The 15,852-nt window shown below is 45.5% G+C and overlaps 1 protein-coding gene across 2 annotated transcripts in view; it reads left to right on the forward strand.

Moving 5' to 3' along the window:
- Positions 1 to 15,852, forward strand: part of MLH1 (mutL homolog 1) — a 48,821-nt gene that overhangs the window by 23,850 nt on the left and 9,119 nt on the right. For both annotated transcript variants that reach the window (XR_006965737.1, XM_047099945.1), the window contains exons 12-15: positions 2,522 to 2,898; positions 4,486 to 4,634; positions 11,865 to 11,973; positions 13,860 to 13,923. Coding sequence is in view for 1 of the 2 variants with exons in the window: in XM_047099945.1 (XP_046955901.1) it covers positions 2,522 to 2,898; positions 4,486 to 4,634; positions 11,865 to 11,973; positions 13,860 to 13,923 (699 nt within the window). In the remaining variant the exon portion in view is untranslated. The remainder of the gene's footprint in view (positions 1 to 2,521; positions 2,899 to 4,485; positions 4,635 to 11,864; positions 11,974 to 13,859; positions 13,924 to 15,852) is intronic.

The raw sequence follows: 15,852 nt of genomic DNA on the forward strand, positions 1-15,852 counted from the left end.
CAGAGTTGCTACTTTATTTGACTTTTTATTATCTAATTCGTCGAATATTTCTAAGTATACATGGAAGTGGATAATACACAAATTATCCACGAACGTATCACCCAACTTCAACAACCCAACATTTTGCCATATTTGTTTTCTCTCTCCCTCTCTGGCTTGGGGGGTGGGGAAAAGAATATTTTTTTAAATATATTTTTTTAATGTTTATTTACTTTTGAGAGAGAGAGAGAGACAGGCACGAGCAAGGGAGGGGCAGAGAGAGAGGGAGACACAGAATCCGAAACAGGCTCCAGGCTCTGAGCTGTCAGCACAGAGCCTGATGTGGGGTTTGAACTCACGAACCGCAAGACCATGATCTGAGCCTAAGTCGGCTGCTTTAACCGACTGAGCCACCCAGGCGCCCCAGGGGAAAGAGTACCTTAAAGCACATTCCATGCATTTACTTTTTTCCCTAGTACTTCGTTATGCGTTTAAAAAAATTTTAAATATTTTTTCCTTATATAATCAGTGTTCTTTTATACATAACAATGATAATGTCATTTAATATCCAGTCCATATTCAGATATCCCAGTTGTCCAAAAAAGATCCTTTTATAAAGTAGCTTTGTTCAAATCTGTATCCATTTAAGTTCCATTGTATTTAGTTGATCTGTCTTTAAATCTCTTTTACATCTCTTTGAAAGTAGAAAATCCCTGTACAATCTTTTGTTGTTCCTATTAGCTTATTCTAAAGGCTTCCTGTGGAATAATGCACATTTTTGTTTGGCTGATTGCTTCTTAGTGTCATTTAACTTGTTCTAATTCTCCACATTTCCTGTAAACTGGGAATTCCTATAAACTAGCATAATTACACTCGGATTTAAAAAGCAGTTTGTGTTTGCCTTGTACTTTTGGTCACATCCCAGCAGGAGGCGCATACTGACTTGTTATGCATTTTGGTGATGGGACTCATCAGTGGGTTCAGCTGGTGACAGCCTGTTTCCTTCGTTGTTAAGTTCTCCATGAATATTTAGCTTAATGGTTTCACCATTCATTGATGACCATTACCTGATTCTGTTATTTCACTAGGATTGCAAGATTGATTTTCTCATTTTATCATTTTTTCTACATTACTGAACTGTAATTCTTCTGTATACAATAACTTTCCCTCATTTGTTAGAGCTTTTTGGTTATCCTGAAATACAGTTCATACTAGAAAGTAAGGGTAAATGCTGAATTCTGTCTCTTTAATTATCAATGTGCAGAGGAATGAGTTGGTGTCCTAGCGATCTGCAGTGATGTTTAATGACTTTGTCCTCTCTCACTGTCTCTCTCTCTCTCTCTCCCTCTTCCTACCCGTTTTTTCTTTTTCTCTTAGTATTTTATCATAACTGCTAACAAAGCTATATAGTTTAATTCCATAGAGTCGTTTTTATTTTGGATGCTCAAATTATCCCATCTTCGACCAACGAAATCCCCTTCAAGCTGATGCTCTTGTCCTTATGACCCAATTCCATTAGTCTTTGATAGTTTCCTTGTTTCTGGCAAGAGAATATGTTGTAGGCTCACTCCGTACTTTCCCAGCCCGAGCTCTGGAATTGGCCATTTCTCCAAGGAAATCTGGTTTATTTTAGTGGGGATGGTATTTAGAGACTATAATCTGGGGTCCAGGGGTCCTTACTGCTGCTGGGTGGTCATTGACTTTAGTCCTTGCCAGTGGACAGAGCTAGGAAATATGTATATTTAAAAATAGGAGAGTGGTTGCCAGGAGCTGGTGAGTAGGGGAGAATGGGGACAAAGTTTCAGTTTGGGTGGATGAACAAGTTCTAGAGATGGATGGTGGTGATGGTTGCACAGTGATGTGATCTACTTAATGCCACAGAGCTACATGCTTGAACATGGTTAAGTGGGAAATTTTGTGTTTATTTTACCACAATAAAAAAGTGAAATCCTCTTATGGCAGGGAAAGAAAAAGACAAAAATAGGAGAACTTTACACTAATATTTCTCATTTGAAACCAATTTTAAAATTATAAGGATTTTGTTGAACTTTTGAATTTTTTACTGGAGTATCTGTTGAATTTCAAGTTCTGGTCAGAACTCCTATGTTATAACTACCTCTGTAACGACTTACCTGGTTCTGGCTTCTTTCTCCAGTACTGCTTCACTTTGGGACCAGAACGTCTTTTTATTTTTATTTAAAGAATTTTTAAAAGTAATCTCTACACTTTGAGGCTTGAACTCACAACCCCAAGATCAAGAGTGGCTTGTTCTACCAACTGAGCCAGCCAGGTGCCCCTGGAACCTGGACTTAGTTAGTTCATGTTCTAAGTCTTCCCGTTGTCCTCTTTTTAATATTTTTTTTCTGATAGATCCTACTTTATTGAAACATGTAAGATAGAATACAGTAAGAGTTCAGCATCAAACGTAAAGGGAATCTCAGATTACATAAATACCACTGAGCTTGAAAGATCTTGGTGGCTAGGAATCTTATTTACTTAAAAAAAAAGTGTTTTTAATCCGCTACCTTCTTTTTTGACCCAGACTTTACTCCCAGGTCTTGCTGGCCCCTCTGGGGAGGTGGTTAAGTCCACAATGGGTGTGCCCCCCTCATCCGCTTCTGGAAGCGGCGACAAGGTCTATGCCCACCAGATGGTCCGCACGGATTCGCGGGAACAGAAGCTCGATGCGTTCATGCAGCCTGTGGGCAAGGCTCTGTCCGGTCAGCCTCAGGCCGTGGTCCCAGAAGATGGGCCTGAGGCTTCCAGCGGCAGGGCCAGGCAGCAGGATGAGGAAATGCTCGAACTCCCGGAGACTGCTGCAGTGGCTGCCACAAATCAGGGCTTGGAGGGGGGTGCAACAGAGGGGACTTCGCAAGCGTCGGAGAAGAGAGGGCCCCCTTCCAGCCCAGGTAACCCCAGGTATGGACTCGGGGGGAGGAGCGGCTCGCCTCTGCTGTTCTCCCTTAAAACTGCTTTCTGGCTCGACTTCACGAACCGCTTGCAGCTTCTCTCTGTCTGACTCAGCCTCTGACTCCAGTGGGACAGTGCCCTGCCTTTGACCATGGCTTGAGAGTCCCCCACCCAGTAGTCTGCGAAATATCTTAAATGTCCATTGTTCCAAGCGTGAGTTAAACACACATCAGAAAAAACAAATCAGAAGATTCATCCTTTATTTTTAGTACTGGATTTTGATACAGCCCCAATAGCAGAGGTGACTAGAGACAACCCTAAAACATCCAGAGGGTTCTCCTTCATTCCACTCCTCTCAGTAAAAATGCATTTTCCCAGTTCATATTAAGCCCACAGGCTGGCGGTGAGAGCGGGAGAAGGGTGGACGGTAACAACAGCTGACATTTAGCTGCGTTCCCAGCATGCACCCGGTACGCTCTCCAGAGGTGCGGCGCTGGGACCCCAGGCGGACATTCCTTACCTGCGGGCTTGGGTGCCGCACCTGGGCACCCAGGTGCTTGCCCAGGGCTGCCCATCGACACCATGGCCGGCCACTAGGACCCCGGTGCTAAATTGGCCTTTGGGATTTGGACGCGTTACTGGACTCCAGTTTGCCCGTTGCCAAGTCGGTCTGGCAAGACCACCTGGAGGGCTGTTTCCAGAGAATAATAAGGGTGCCGCCACTTATGGAGAAGATGCCGTGTGGTGGATACTGTATGCACACTCTTAGCAGCCCTGCAGGGCAGGATTATGTTTCCGTTTGTCACCGGGGGAGGTAACACCACCAGCTCTTTACCACACAGCAGTCAAAAGAAACTTTTGAAACCAGGAATGAAACTGTCACTCCTTAGCTGAAAACCAGCGTTTCCCCTTGCACTTGGGTGCATCCACCCTGCCTCCCCGTCAGCCTCCCGCTTTCCCTGTCCCACGGGGTGCTTGGCCACTCCTCTCTGTGGCTGACCTGAACTGCCTGAGCTTCTGCCCTTTGCTCTCGCCGTGCTCTGGGCCTAGGAAGACTCTGCCGTCTTGGCACTCAGGACTTCTAGGTCACCTCTTGCCAGAGGCCCTCTCACTGCCCCATCAGTGTGTTACCTTTTTAGTTTTCTTCTTAGTATTTGTTGCTACTTAAAATGAGCTTTTTTTCTGTGTCTTTCTGATTCCCGAGCTGGAAAGTAAGTGTGGTGAGGGCAGTCACCTTGTCTGCCTTGTGCGTGGCTGCCCAGAGCTGGCACTCTACGTGTCTGATAGAGGACTGAACGAGCAAAACTTGGCAAGGTCAGCGCACACGCTCCAGGCCCCGCAGCCCACAGGGCGAGTGACTCCAGAGTCCTGCTATGTGCAGGGCCGGCTGCTGGGGCCGCAGGGTCAGCCGACACACAGTATGCTAGAAAACAGACCCATCCTGCTGGCCTGCCACCCGCTCAAGGACCCCGCCCCAGACGTGCATAGCCAGCACAAGAAGCTGTCCCCTCTTCCAAATGCATACACAAAATTTGGCTGACTTAAAAACACAATTTTTAAGAATGGTAATCTCTGGGTTCCTTATTGTCATCACAGAAAGAGGCCCCGGGAAAGCTCTGATGTGGAAATGGTGGAAGATGATTCCCGGAAGGAAATGACAGCAGCTTGTACTCCCCGGAGAAGGGTCATCAACCTCACCAGTGTCCTGAGCCTCCAGGAAGAAATTAATGAGCGGGGACATGAGAGTACGTAAGTGCCAAGGTCTGTCGGGGTCTCCGAGGGCCAGAACGTGAAGGTTTTGGAAGTGCAGGAAGTATTTATGTCAGGGTGGCCACCGCAGTGTGCCAAGCAGACCTCCCTTTATTAACCTGCAGCAGCAGCTTACAGATGATTTTCAACTGGTAGGGAAGGGAAAAGTAGTCTTTGGTTTTAATTATAATCATCGGTATTCTCATTAAACCCAGCAGTCAGAGTAAGGCAGTCATTGAAACTATCTTCAGTTTGTTTCTTAGCCCTATTAAAGCAAGATTCTTTAATCTTAAGCCTCGCTGGGACGTGCTCTTGCCGAAGCACACAGGCTTTGCAGGGCTCTGAGTGGATATCCTGGCCCTACCGCTTCTGTTGTGTGACCTTAAAGTTGTGACTTAATCTTGCTGTGCCTCAGGTTTTCCTCATCTGTAAAATGAGATCAGTTTTACCCTTGAAGATGATTGTGTTGATTAGAGATAAAATGTAAGTAAAAGACTTGTTACACAGTAAAGAGTCAGTAGGTACTTTTATATCCTGAAGATAAAGACATAAGTCAACATCATCTTCCTCAAAAATAGCTTTTCGTAATCCTTGAGTATAGAAGCTCCATTTTGGTCCCTGTTACTTCAAAACTAACTAATGTGGTTTAGGAATTAAAGGGGGCTAGTGCCCTCCTGGGCGTGAACTGACCAGGGAGGGATTGAGGAGTGTAACAGCGGCCCCACCAAAGAGCTGTCACCACCTAATGAGTCAGTCGTGCTTCAAGTGTAGACGACCCGGCTCCGGGCTCCAGACGGCAGGTCTGCACTGCAGGCCACACGGTTCAGCCATGGCCTTTCCATTTTTCACGTGCAACTCATTTCTTGATTAGAGCAGTCACATTTCAACACTGTGTCTTAAAATAGGACAACCTGGATTAACTCATAACGTCCTGAGTGGCCGAGGTGAATTTAGCACTTTCCACACTAATCCTCAACCTTCTAAAGCGGCTGCCATGACTCAGCGGCCCCTTCCATTTTTCTCTGTCTCGGTCATCCCCTGTGTGAACAAATTCAGGAAGGCCTCCATTTGCCTTGCCGTGTTCTCTCTTTTCTTTGCACTCTGGCCCTTCGTCTGCACGTGGGCAAAGACATAGGTGTCTCCACACATGGCAAGAGTAAACGCTTCCTGTGACTGAGGTCCTGCCAGTTGCAGGAGTAGTTGCCAGTTGGCTTCTGGCTTTTGTTTCCGTGAAGATTTGTTCTGGTTGCTCTTCCGTTTATTGGCTTTCAAGCTGGGGACTTTCACAACCGTTTAAAATAATGTAAGAGCGGTGGGCTGTTAACTTGATTTATTTAGCAGGCTTGCTCACAGTAGTTTCATTGACAGCCTCCCTCCGACTTGGAATTGACTGAGTCTTCCTTGAGGCTTTGTCTCCCTCGTGCAAAGCAAGCTACTTAAAGTTCAGGTTTCGAGAAACTTCTGACTGGTTGCAAACTATTTTTGGTGCAGCGTCAAGCTAACCTGCATCACGTTGGATCAGGTGTAGCGTCCGTCGCTGAGGCTCAGTTGATGAATCTAGATGTTCTCGAATTGTGTCTTTGTACGCGTTATGTCATTGAACTAGAATCGCCCTGTGAGAGCAGCTGCTGTTAGGTGTTTTGAAGATGGGGACGTGGAATGGGAGATGGAGAGGACAGATGAGTTGGAACATCGCGGCAGTCAGAAACAGGCCCAGGGACACGCCTTGGTGAGGGCGGGTCGTGACTGGCACGGCCTGCGCACGAGTTGGCCGGCCCGGGATTCAGATGCTAAACAATCACCTGCCTGTGTGGGCAGGTGCACCTTGTGATCCCATCCCGCATCTGAGGCTGGTTTTTCACATGCGCCGGGGAGGGGCTTACAGGAGGAGTAGTGCCCGTGGTCTGGGAGTGGAGGGAGCCGGAAGCGCGCTGCTGGAGCCCCTCGGAAATTTGTTCACCTTTTTGGGGCATCGTTTTCATGCTCTGCAACAGCCTTCCTGGGCCCTAGTGATGAACACCTAGGATACCGTGTGTGGGCCTCGTCAGCGCCAGCCCGCGTCCAAGGGGAAGGACCTCTGCCTTGGGTCTTGCCCGCTGGCGTGTGGTTTACACCCCCACAGCCCCAGGTGCGGGAAGCTGCTGGTCTTTGAGGTGAATGCTGTACCGGGATTTCCCTGAAGCTCGGATTTGGTGAGGTGGGCCACCGGCCTCAGCAGACCCAACAGCCTGACTGCTCCCCCGCAGAGGCTGGCTGTGCCCCTAACCCAGGAAAGGAGTACGGGATACCCTCCTTGTAGCGACATCCTTAGTTGTGCTTATTGGTGTGATTATTCGATCTACGAATAATCTGCAATACGCGATCGTGTTGTCTGTGCAGGGATCGCGTCTCTCGCACTCCCCACCTCCCTGTTGGTGTCCACAGAGTGCCTGGTGGGTGGACTCAGGATTGAGGGGAGTAGCCCGGGAGGTGCATCTTTATCGTGAAGGATGTCAGAGTTGAACACTCAGACAACTCTCTTGAGTCTCCTGGATTTCCCCACTCCTGGTGGGCACACTTTCAGTCAAGAAATGAGGTTAAATTTTGGCCCAGTTTCCAGTTAACTGGATGCTGCATGGAATTAGGCTCATCTCAGATTAGTAATGACTAAACCTACTGCTAGTCCTGTAATTTTGATCTGTTAATTTATGAGGATAAGGAATGTCGTAATGTCTTTTGCTGTCATTTGAATGTAAAAATGTGCTTCACTTTTTATCCACAGTTTCACTTTCTTGATCTTTGGCGAACAGTCCTGGGTCTAAATGTTCATACTTTTACATGGCCTGTCCCCAGATGATAGTTTCTTTCGGTACAGGAAATCAGCTTGGCAGACATTTGTCAAGTATCTTCTCCGCACAGATGCTCGATGCCAAGCCCTGAGGCAGAAAGTGAGGTGAATGGGCCTTGACCCCGGCCCTACAGGACACCAGGGTGTTGTGGGGAGTGTTTAGTAAGTAACCGGCTACCACCTAAGGTAAGGCAAAAGATACTCTGTCACAGATAGAAGGCCACGTCAGCCGAGCCCAGGGAGAGACGAGCCTGGGAGAGCTTCTGGGCCATCTCCGACAGCGGCCACAGGCTGGGCACCCGTTGGCTTCTGGAAGGCGGGCCTGCAGGGCGCCGAGCTTCTGCTCTGCAGATGGCCGCTCAGAAGTAGAGGACTGCTCGCGCTTCCATCGGGTTTGGCTTTACTTGCTGCTTCTCGGAAAAACACACTGAGACCCAGAGCCTCCATCGAGCACTCAGATGTGTGGTTTGGCCTTGAAGCGCAGAGGGATCGTGTCCCGTTTTGCTGCCGGCAGAATGGCAGGGAAATGCCCGCGGACTAACAAGGCTGTGGAGATATTTAGAGGAAGCGTGGAATTGAGGTGCTCGAGGTCCAGCTAAGAGGTGGTGAAGAGGGCCGAGCAGCCTCAGGAAGCCCAGGGAAGAAGAGTCCCATCTGCATGAAGGAGCACCTGTGGGGGCCCCACGCCAGACGCCAGCAGACCTCTCCTGCCTTCCCCGCCCAGGGTGCAGGGCCGCGCCTCAGTAGCCGGGATGCGCCAGAGGGTTCCATGAGAAATCTGTGTGGAAAAATCTCTGACCCTTTTTTTAGTGGATTACACTGCTTTTCTTTCCTCCAGTGCCTCATTATTCAAGATTATTTGATGTTCTCCAGCTTTTAAAATAATCATTTCCCGCCTACGCAGAACATCCCGTAGAGACATTGAGTTTCCAGTGGTAACAGAGGGGAATGCTTCATTCCACAAATGAAGGGGGAAAAAAGCCTCTTCTTACTGGGGGTTGGGGGGACAGAGAGTATTACAGAACTTATGTAACAATATGAGAATTCACTTGTGGTGCCCAAGCTTAAACAGAAAAGTGCTGTATAGTGAAAACATGATATACAGGCTTATTGCTGTCCCCAGACCCTTTTCTGTGGTTTCCAAACCGCTTTCCCCCATTCCCCTCTTGGTGGTGGTATTTTTTGCTCTTCCATTTAAAACGCGTGCGCGCACACACACACACACACACACACACACACACACACTGGTAAACACAAAATCAAATTTATAAAATATTTACATAGGACCTATAGAAGAAAACATGTGAACATCTGCTGAAGAGAGAGCATTGCTGATCACCTTTGAATCTCTTAGGTGCTTCTTCCCTAATCCACCCCCTTCCCTTTCCCTTAAAGGTAACCACTTTCCTAAATTTTGTGATTGTTATTTCTTTTCTTTATAATCTATTTTTACCACCCCTATTTGTAGCCCTAAAAAATTTGTTTAGCCTGCAAGTTTTAAATTTTACATAAATGGGGGCGCCTGGGTGGCGCAGTCGGTTAAGCGTCCGACTTCAGCTCAGGTCACGATCTCGCGGTCCGTGAGTTCGAGCCCCGCGTCGGGCTCTGCGCTGATGGCTCAGAGCCTGGAGCCTGTTTCCGATTCTGTGTCTCCCTCTCTCTCTGCCCCTCCCCCGTTCATGCTCTGTCTCTCTCTATCCCAAAAATAAATAAACGTTAAAAAAAAAATTTTTTTTTAAGTTTTACATAAATGGAATCATACTGTGGTTTTTTTGCTACATATATATGTATGTATCTACGCATATGTTCCTAGGATTCGTCCATTTTATTACATATAGCTCTGGTTTACTTTTTTTATGTAATAGTTTCCACTTAGTGACTATTACTGCACGTTTGTTCATTCACTCTGCTGTCGAGGGACATTTAGAGACTCACATGGCCTCATCCCTGCTTCCTCATATTCCACCCCACTCTTGGACACAGGAGATTCAAGAGCTTGGCACGCAGGTTTGGAAGCTTGCTATGGGTATATATGTAGGAGAGCTGCTCCTGGGTCATAAGATGATAAATTGTTTTTCAGAAGGGTCGGATAAATGTACACATTGTTGGTCCCACCAACGATGTACAGAAGTTGGATTTGTTCTGCTTTCTCTCCAGCATTTGATCCTGTCAGACTTTTTACCAGTTTAGTGTTTGTGAAATGGTAGCTAATGGTAGTTTTAATTGCATCTCTGTGAGTACTAATAAATTAAAGTATGTTTCCCCTTAAGTGCCTGTTCAAGTTTTTTGCCCATTTTTCTGTTGGGGTTTGGCCTTTTCGAACTGATTTGAGGAGTTCTTCATATATTCCAGATGGTAATCCATTACATGAAAACATCTTCTCCCAGTTTAGGACTCATCCATGTTTTCTTAAACAAACACTTGTTTCATGAACAGAAATTCTTAGATTTAACATAGGCAGATTTTATGAATCGTTCTTTACAGACTGGCTTTTTAAATCTTATTTAGAAGATCCTTGCCAACTCTGGGATAATTAAAGATACACTCTTACATTGCCTCCTAAAATGCTTTGTGTAAATCCCTAGTCCTCCTGGAATTTGTCTTTGGTGGACAGTGTTAGATTCATGGTTTTCATGTGGATAGCATATTGTTCCATAATATGTTACTGCTTGTTTGGAATTAGCAAATATTATTTGCTCATAATTCTTTCCCTGAGATCTTTCATGGTCTACCTGAAGCACATCCTTTGGTGAGGTCTTGGGTGGCAAACTGAGTTTTTTTTTGGTCCAGTTCATCCGCATTTTGAAAAGTGTTTTTGCTGGTTTTAAAATTCCAGATTGGCAATTGAATTGCCAGTTGGCAAAGAAATTACCTTTTCTTAATGCATTGAAGGTGTTCTATCATTTTTCAGCTTCCACTGTTGCTGCAAATCCAGCTATCGGTGTTATATTTTATTACTTTGTGGGTAGTCTCTGAGTGCTTTTGTCTCTGAGTGCTTTTAAGCACTCTTTTTTTTTTTTTCTTTAATGTTTTATTTTGAGAGAGAGAGGGCACAAGCAGGGGAGGGGCAGAGAGAGAGGGGGAGGCAGAATCCCAAGCAATTCCACACTGGCAGCACAGAGCCTGACTTGGGGTTTGAACTCAGGAACCATGAGATCATGACCTGAGCCAAGATCAAGAGTCAGACATTTAACCGACTGAGCCACCCACATGCCCCTTAAGGTCTCTTCTTTAGTGTCCTGCAGTATCTCTGTGCACCAAATGTGGGTTTTGTTGGGCCTCCTGGAGCTGAGGCTTGGTGTCTTATGTCATTTCTGAGATAGTCTCTGATATCTTTGTCTTCAAAGTCAGCAAATATTGTCTCTCCCCGTGCCCTCTGCCCCTTCCGGAACTCGAGTTACATATTATCCTCCATGTCACATAAGCTGTTCCCCATAGTTTTCGTCTCTTTGTCTCTCTATGCTGCATTCTGGATAATTTATTTAGACCTACATTCCAGTTAATTACCTTGCCAGCTTTGTCTAATCTGTTGTGAAGTCCGTCTTGATTTTTAATTTCAATTATTATATTTTTCATTTTTAGAAATTTGAGTTCTTTTGGAAATCTTGATCATTTCTGATAGTCTCCTGCTACTTGTTCATTATTTTAATCCCTCTTAAGTATACTGAACATACATATTTTCTCTTTTCTGCTGGTATTTCCAGTCTCTGAGCCTTTGCAGAGGTCATGCGGTTTCTTCTGGATTCTAATTCTTGGTGCATTCTTTGTGTGTTTTGTAATTTTTTGACTGCTAGTTCCTGGTATTTTATCTGTGGGGGATTATTTGAAGCCTGGATTGAAACAGAGAGTTTGCGTTTGATTCTATCAGGGACCTGGAGGAACAGTCAGCCCCGAATCACGTCAAGCTATAATCTCCATACAAGGTTTTAGGCGACGCGCTCATCGGGGTTATAGATTCTCAGGGCTGTAATGTGTTTCTTTGCTCCCAACACCCAGACTTGAGGTGGGTAGAGTTTTGCCCACTGCCCTTGGAGGGCACGGGACACAGTATTTCTTCTCTTTGGCTGGAAGGTGCAGCTTCACGTGCCAGGGAAGAGGTCTCCTGTGAGCCTCCCCATTTCAAACCAGTCCTAGATTTTTATTTTTATTTTTCTCCCCGTCAGAGCCTGCAAAGTCTAGCATTCGTGATTCCTGAGCTTCCTCTGGTGCCTTTGGGTGAACCTGGCTTCACGCCTCACAGTACTTCTCTGGCTCCTTGCTTTGCCTTAGGTTGTGATCTTCGAGTACTCCTTCGTCCTTGGGCAGCTTTTTGTGGCGTCGTCGTCTCTAGTCCTGGTGCTTGGTGTGTTGGGCTGCAGAGGGTCAGATATCATTACGTAACCTGCTTTTTGTCTTCCAGCTCTCCGAGAGATGTTGCACAACCACTCCTTCGTGGGCTGCGTGAATCCTCAGTGGGCCTTGGCACAGCATCAGACCAAGCTATACCTTCTCAACACCACCAAACTTAGGTAAATGAGTGAGTGTGTGAGGAAAGCAGGGCCGCTACAAGGAAGGTCTTGCAGGCACAGGCACAAAAGGCATGAGGTGTTTGGAAAGGTCCGGGCGGATAATGGTTTCAAATCCAGGCTCAGCCATTTACCGTTTATGTGACCGGGACAAGGTACTTTCCTAAACTGTGTCTCAGATTTCCCATCTGCAGATTTGGAAATCACTACTTAACTTGCAGGGTTTTGTGAGGATAGGAAATGACAGGAGAAGCCTAATGTTTGGAAGCTTCTTGGAGCTCAGTAAATGTTGGCCCCAGTGAACCAGGTGTTTAGGGCTTGGTGCTGGTGAATTCTAGCATCTGCTGTGTGCAGCGGGGTACTGTGGGACGCAAGAGAAAGAAGACCTGAGGCCCCCTTTCCTCCTCCGCGAGCACAGCCAAGGCTTACCCTCGCCGCCACACCCGCCTGTGGGGCTGACGCGCACAGAAAGGTGATCACGGCAGTGCCATTTGCTCTGCACGTAGCCGGCAACATTTCTGTTGATTGTTTCCACAGAGCTTGGTGGGTGAGCTCCTAGTGAGTCTAGAAGCTGTATTAAGTATCTCCTCGAGTAGGCGGCACAGAGGGGAGGGTGCTGCCGCCCTACATCTACGAGACCTCGCTTGTCCCCGGGGGGCCCCTGCCCCCTGCGCCCCGCCGTGGCCTAGGCCTCTGGAGCCTGTGAGCGGGGCGGCCGCTGGACGTTGCTTGGGGGCGGCACACCGGTCAAGACCAGTTTGATCTCCCTCACCTAGAAACTGCCCCCGTGCAGCCGACTGTTGGCTCGTACGTCTCTTTGGCTAAGAACTCACTCCTCCTACGCCCTTCTGGTGCGGCTCTGTCCGAGGTCCGTGGTCTTTGCTTCGAGGATCCTTTGGCTTGTCCGGTGAGCGGTCTCTTACTAACGTGCTAGGAATTCGCCTGCCTTCTTCCTGCTTTTCCAGCATGTGTGAGTGCATTTCCAAGGCTCCATCCAAATCACGGTTGTGGTCAGGGTCTTTCACTTCACAAACAGAAATCCAGGCCAGTCCTAGAATTTCAGCTAGTAAGGAATGTGAATGGTTTCCCCAATTGAGAACCAGGTTCAGCGTGCAGTGTCTGGGTTCAGCTCCTTCCTTTTCCACCTTATTAACTCTGACCTGGGACAAGTCAGGTACTTACTGGGTGCCTCGGTTTCCCCACTAGAATGCGAGTGTACTGGATGCTTTGTCTACTTTGACTGATAATGAAAAGAAGTCTTTAAACAGCCCTGTGTGGTTCGGATTGCTTAAGAACTATAAAGTGCCATTTATTTCAGTGCTGTGTTGTGTAAGGGGTTCAGTGTATTGCGTACTTTTCCGCTGCTTCTGGAATGTTGCCAGCCAGCGCATCATCCTACACCATACACCAGGGTGGTCTAATTCTGCCTTGTGTCCACTGGTGATTATTTAGCAAGTCTCCTACCCTCCCTATTCACTCCACACCATTTTTAATGGTGAATTGTTAAAAAAAAAAAAAAAAAAGTGGTTTATAGGATTCTTTGTAAGTGGGGAAAAGGTAAGCAAATAAAAATCCCTTAAATTTCACCTACAGGGCATTCAGGCGCCTCTTGCAGCACCAGGGGGTGGGGACAGAGCGTGGGTGACTTAGTCTTAGTGCTCTAAGCTGCATGTGGAGGCCAGAGAGCCAAAGCCGCGGCTGGAGCATGGGCCCGGTGCCGTGGAGGGGGAGGAGGTCTCCGTGGACCGCCGAGAAGGCTCCACAGCAAGGCGGAAGCGTCCCTTTGACCCATCCGTGTTTCAGGGGTTATTTCTCCCCTTTGTTCTGGCTGCTTGGCTCTCAAGCATGGATTCAGCCTTTTCCTAAAGTCACTTCATTTTTATTTTCAGTGAAGAACTGTTCTACCAGATACTCATTTATGATTTTGCCAATTTTGGTGTTCTGAGGCTGTCGGTAAGTTTATTTCCTGCTTCTCACTTTGAAAGTTCCAACAGCTGGTCATTTCTGAAAATAGTAGCTCTACCCTAATATCTGATTTGCAGGATGTTAGATTTTTCTAACTATGCTTAGGACAGTGTCTATGTTGTATGATTTGTAGATGGAAGTGTCTTTAGTTATAAGTTTTATACAAAGCAGAACAATCATTTGGTAGCCAAGCTTAAACACGTGTTTGTTGTTATATAAGTTAATACATATCTACTTAAGAAAACTTGTAAAGAGATAAAAAATAGAAATAAACATCCTCTAAGGCCCATGACCCAAGTACAACCAGCCCCAGCTGACAATATCAGGTCATTTCTTGTAAGACTTTTTCATTGCTTAATTTTAATTTAGAATTAAAATACTACTATTTATCTATGTAGGTTTATGTCTTCTTTTTAGGGGTGACAAACTCTACAAAAAAAAGCCTTCTCTACAAAAAAAACTCTACAAACTCTACAAAAAAAAAGATACTCTTGGGAGTATCTTTAATTTACAGATCAATTTGGGGAGAAAGTCTTTTGTTAGATTTATCCCTTAGCATCTCACACGCTTCAATACAATTATAGATGGCATGTTAAAAATCTTCCAATTGTTTGTTGCTAGTACATAGAAACACAGGTGTTTTCGTGTGTTGATCTTGTACTTTGCAATCTTGACAAACTCACTTAGGAGTCCTAGTAGCTTTCTTACAGATTCCATCAGTTACTACGTGGCCTCTGTATGAATAAAGGCACTTTTATTTTTCCTGTCCAGTCTGGATGGCTTTTCTTTTTCTTCCCTGACTGCACTGGCTAGACCCTTAGTACAATGTTGAATACAAGTGGTGAGCATGGAAATCCTTCTCTTGTTCCTGATCTTAGGGGCAGACACATTCAGCTTTCAGAATCAAGTATGCTTTCTGCTGTACGAAGAGATGAGATGTCCCTTGTGAGGTTGAGGAAGTTCCCTTCTGTTCTTGCTTGCTTAGAGTTTTTGCTCAGGAATGGATATTGAGTTTTTTCAAATGTTTTTTCTGCACCTGTTAAGATGATCGCATGGTGTTCTTTTTTAATTTGTTAACATAATGAATTACATTGATTTTCATGTTAAAAACCAGCCTTGAAATCCTGGAATGAATGCTGCCTGTACATGATGTATTATTCTTTTTATATGTTATTGAAATAGATTTATTTTTTTTAATTTTTTTTATGAAACTTATTGTCAAATTGGTTTCCATACAACACCCAGTGCTCATCCCAAAAAAATGCCCTCTTTAGTACCCATCACCCACCCACCCCTCCCTCCCACCCCCCATCAACCCTCAGTTTGTTCTCAGTTTTTAAGTCTCTTATGCTTTGGCTCTCTCCCACTCTAACCTCTTTTTCTTTTTTTCCCTCCCCCTCCCCCATGGGTTTCCGTTAAGTTTCTCAGGATCCACATAAGAGTGAAAACATATGGTATCTGTCTTTTCTCTGTATGGCTTATGAAATAGATTTTCTAGAATTTTGTTTACAATTGTTACATATATATTCATGAATGATACTGGTTTTTATTTTTGTTGTAGTCTTTGTCTGGTTTTGGTATCAGCATAATACTGGTTTCATAGAATGAATTGGGGGGGGCATCCCTTCTGTGTAGAATTGGTGTTTATTCCTTAAATGTCTAGTAAAATTCAATGAGGCCACCTGTGCCTAGAGATTTCCTCATGGGAAGGTTTTTAGCTACAAATTCAATTTCTTTGATAGATAACTATTCAGGTTGTCTTTTGCTTCTTGACTGAGCTTTGGTTTTTGTTTCTTTTAAGGAATTTGTCCATTGAAGTTTTCAAACTTAGTGGTATGAAGTTTTTCATAGTATTTTTTCTAATTCTTTTAAAAAAAAAATTTTTTTTTATTCTTTATTTATTTTTGAGAGAGAGCG

Source organism: Lynx rufus, unplaced genomic scaffold (genome assembly GCF_022079265.1).
Source record: "Lynx rufus isolate CCGP_SWC_20201006 ecotype Redwood Valley unplaced genomic scaffold, mLynRuf1.p SCAF_5, whole genome shotgun sequence".
Classification (NCBI taxonomy): Eukaryota; Metazoa; Chordata; class Mammalia; order Carnivora; family Felidae; genus Lynx; species Lynx rufus.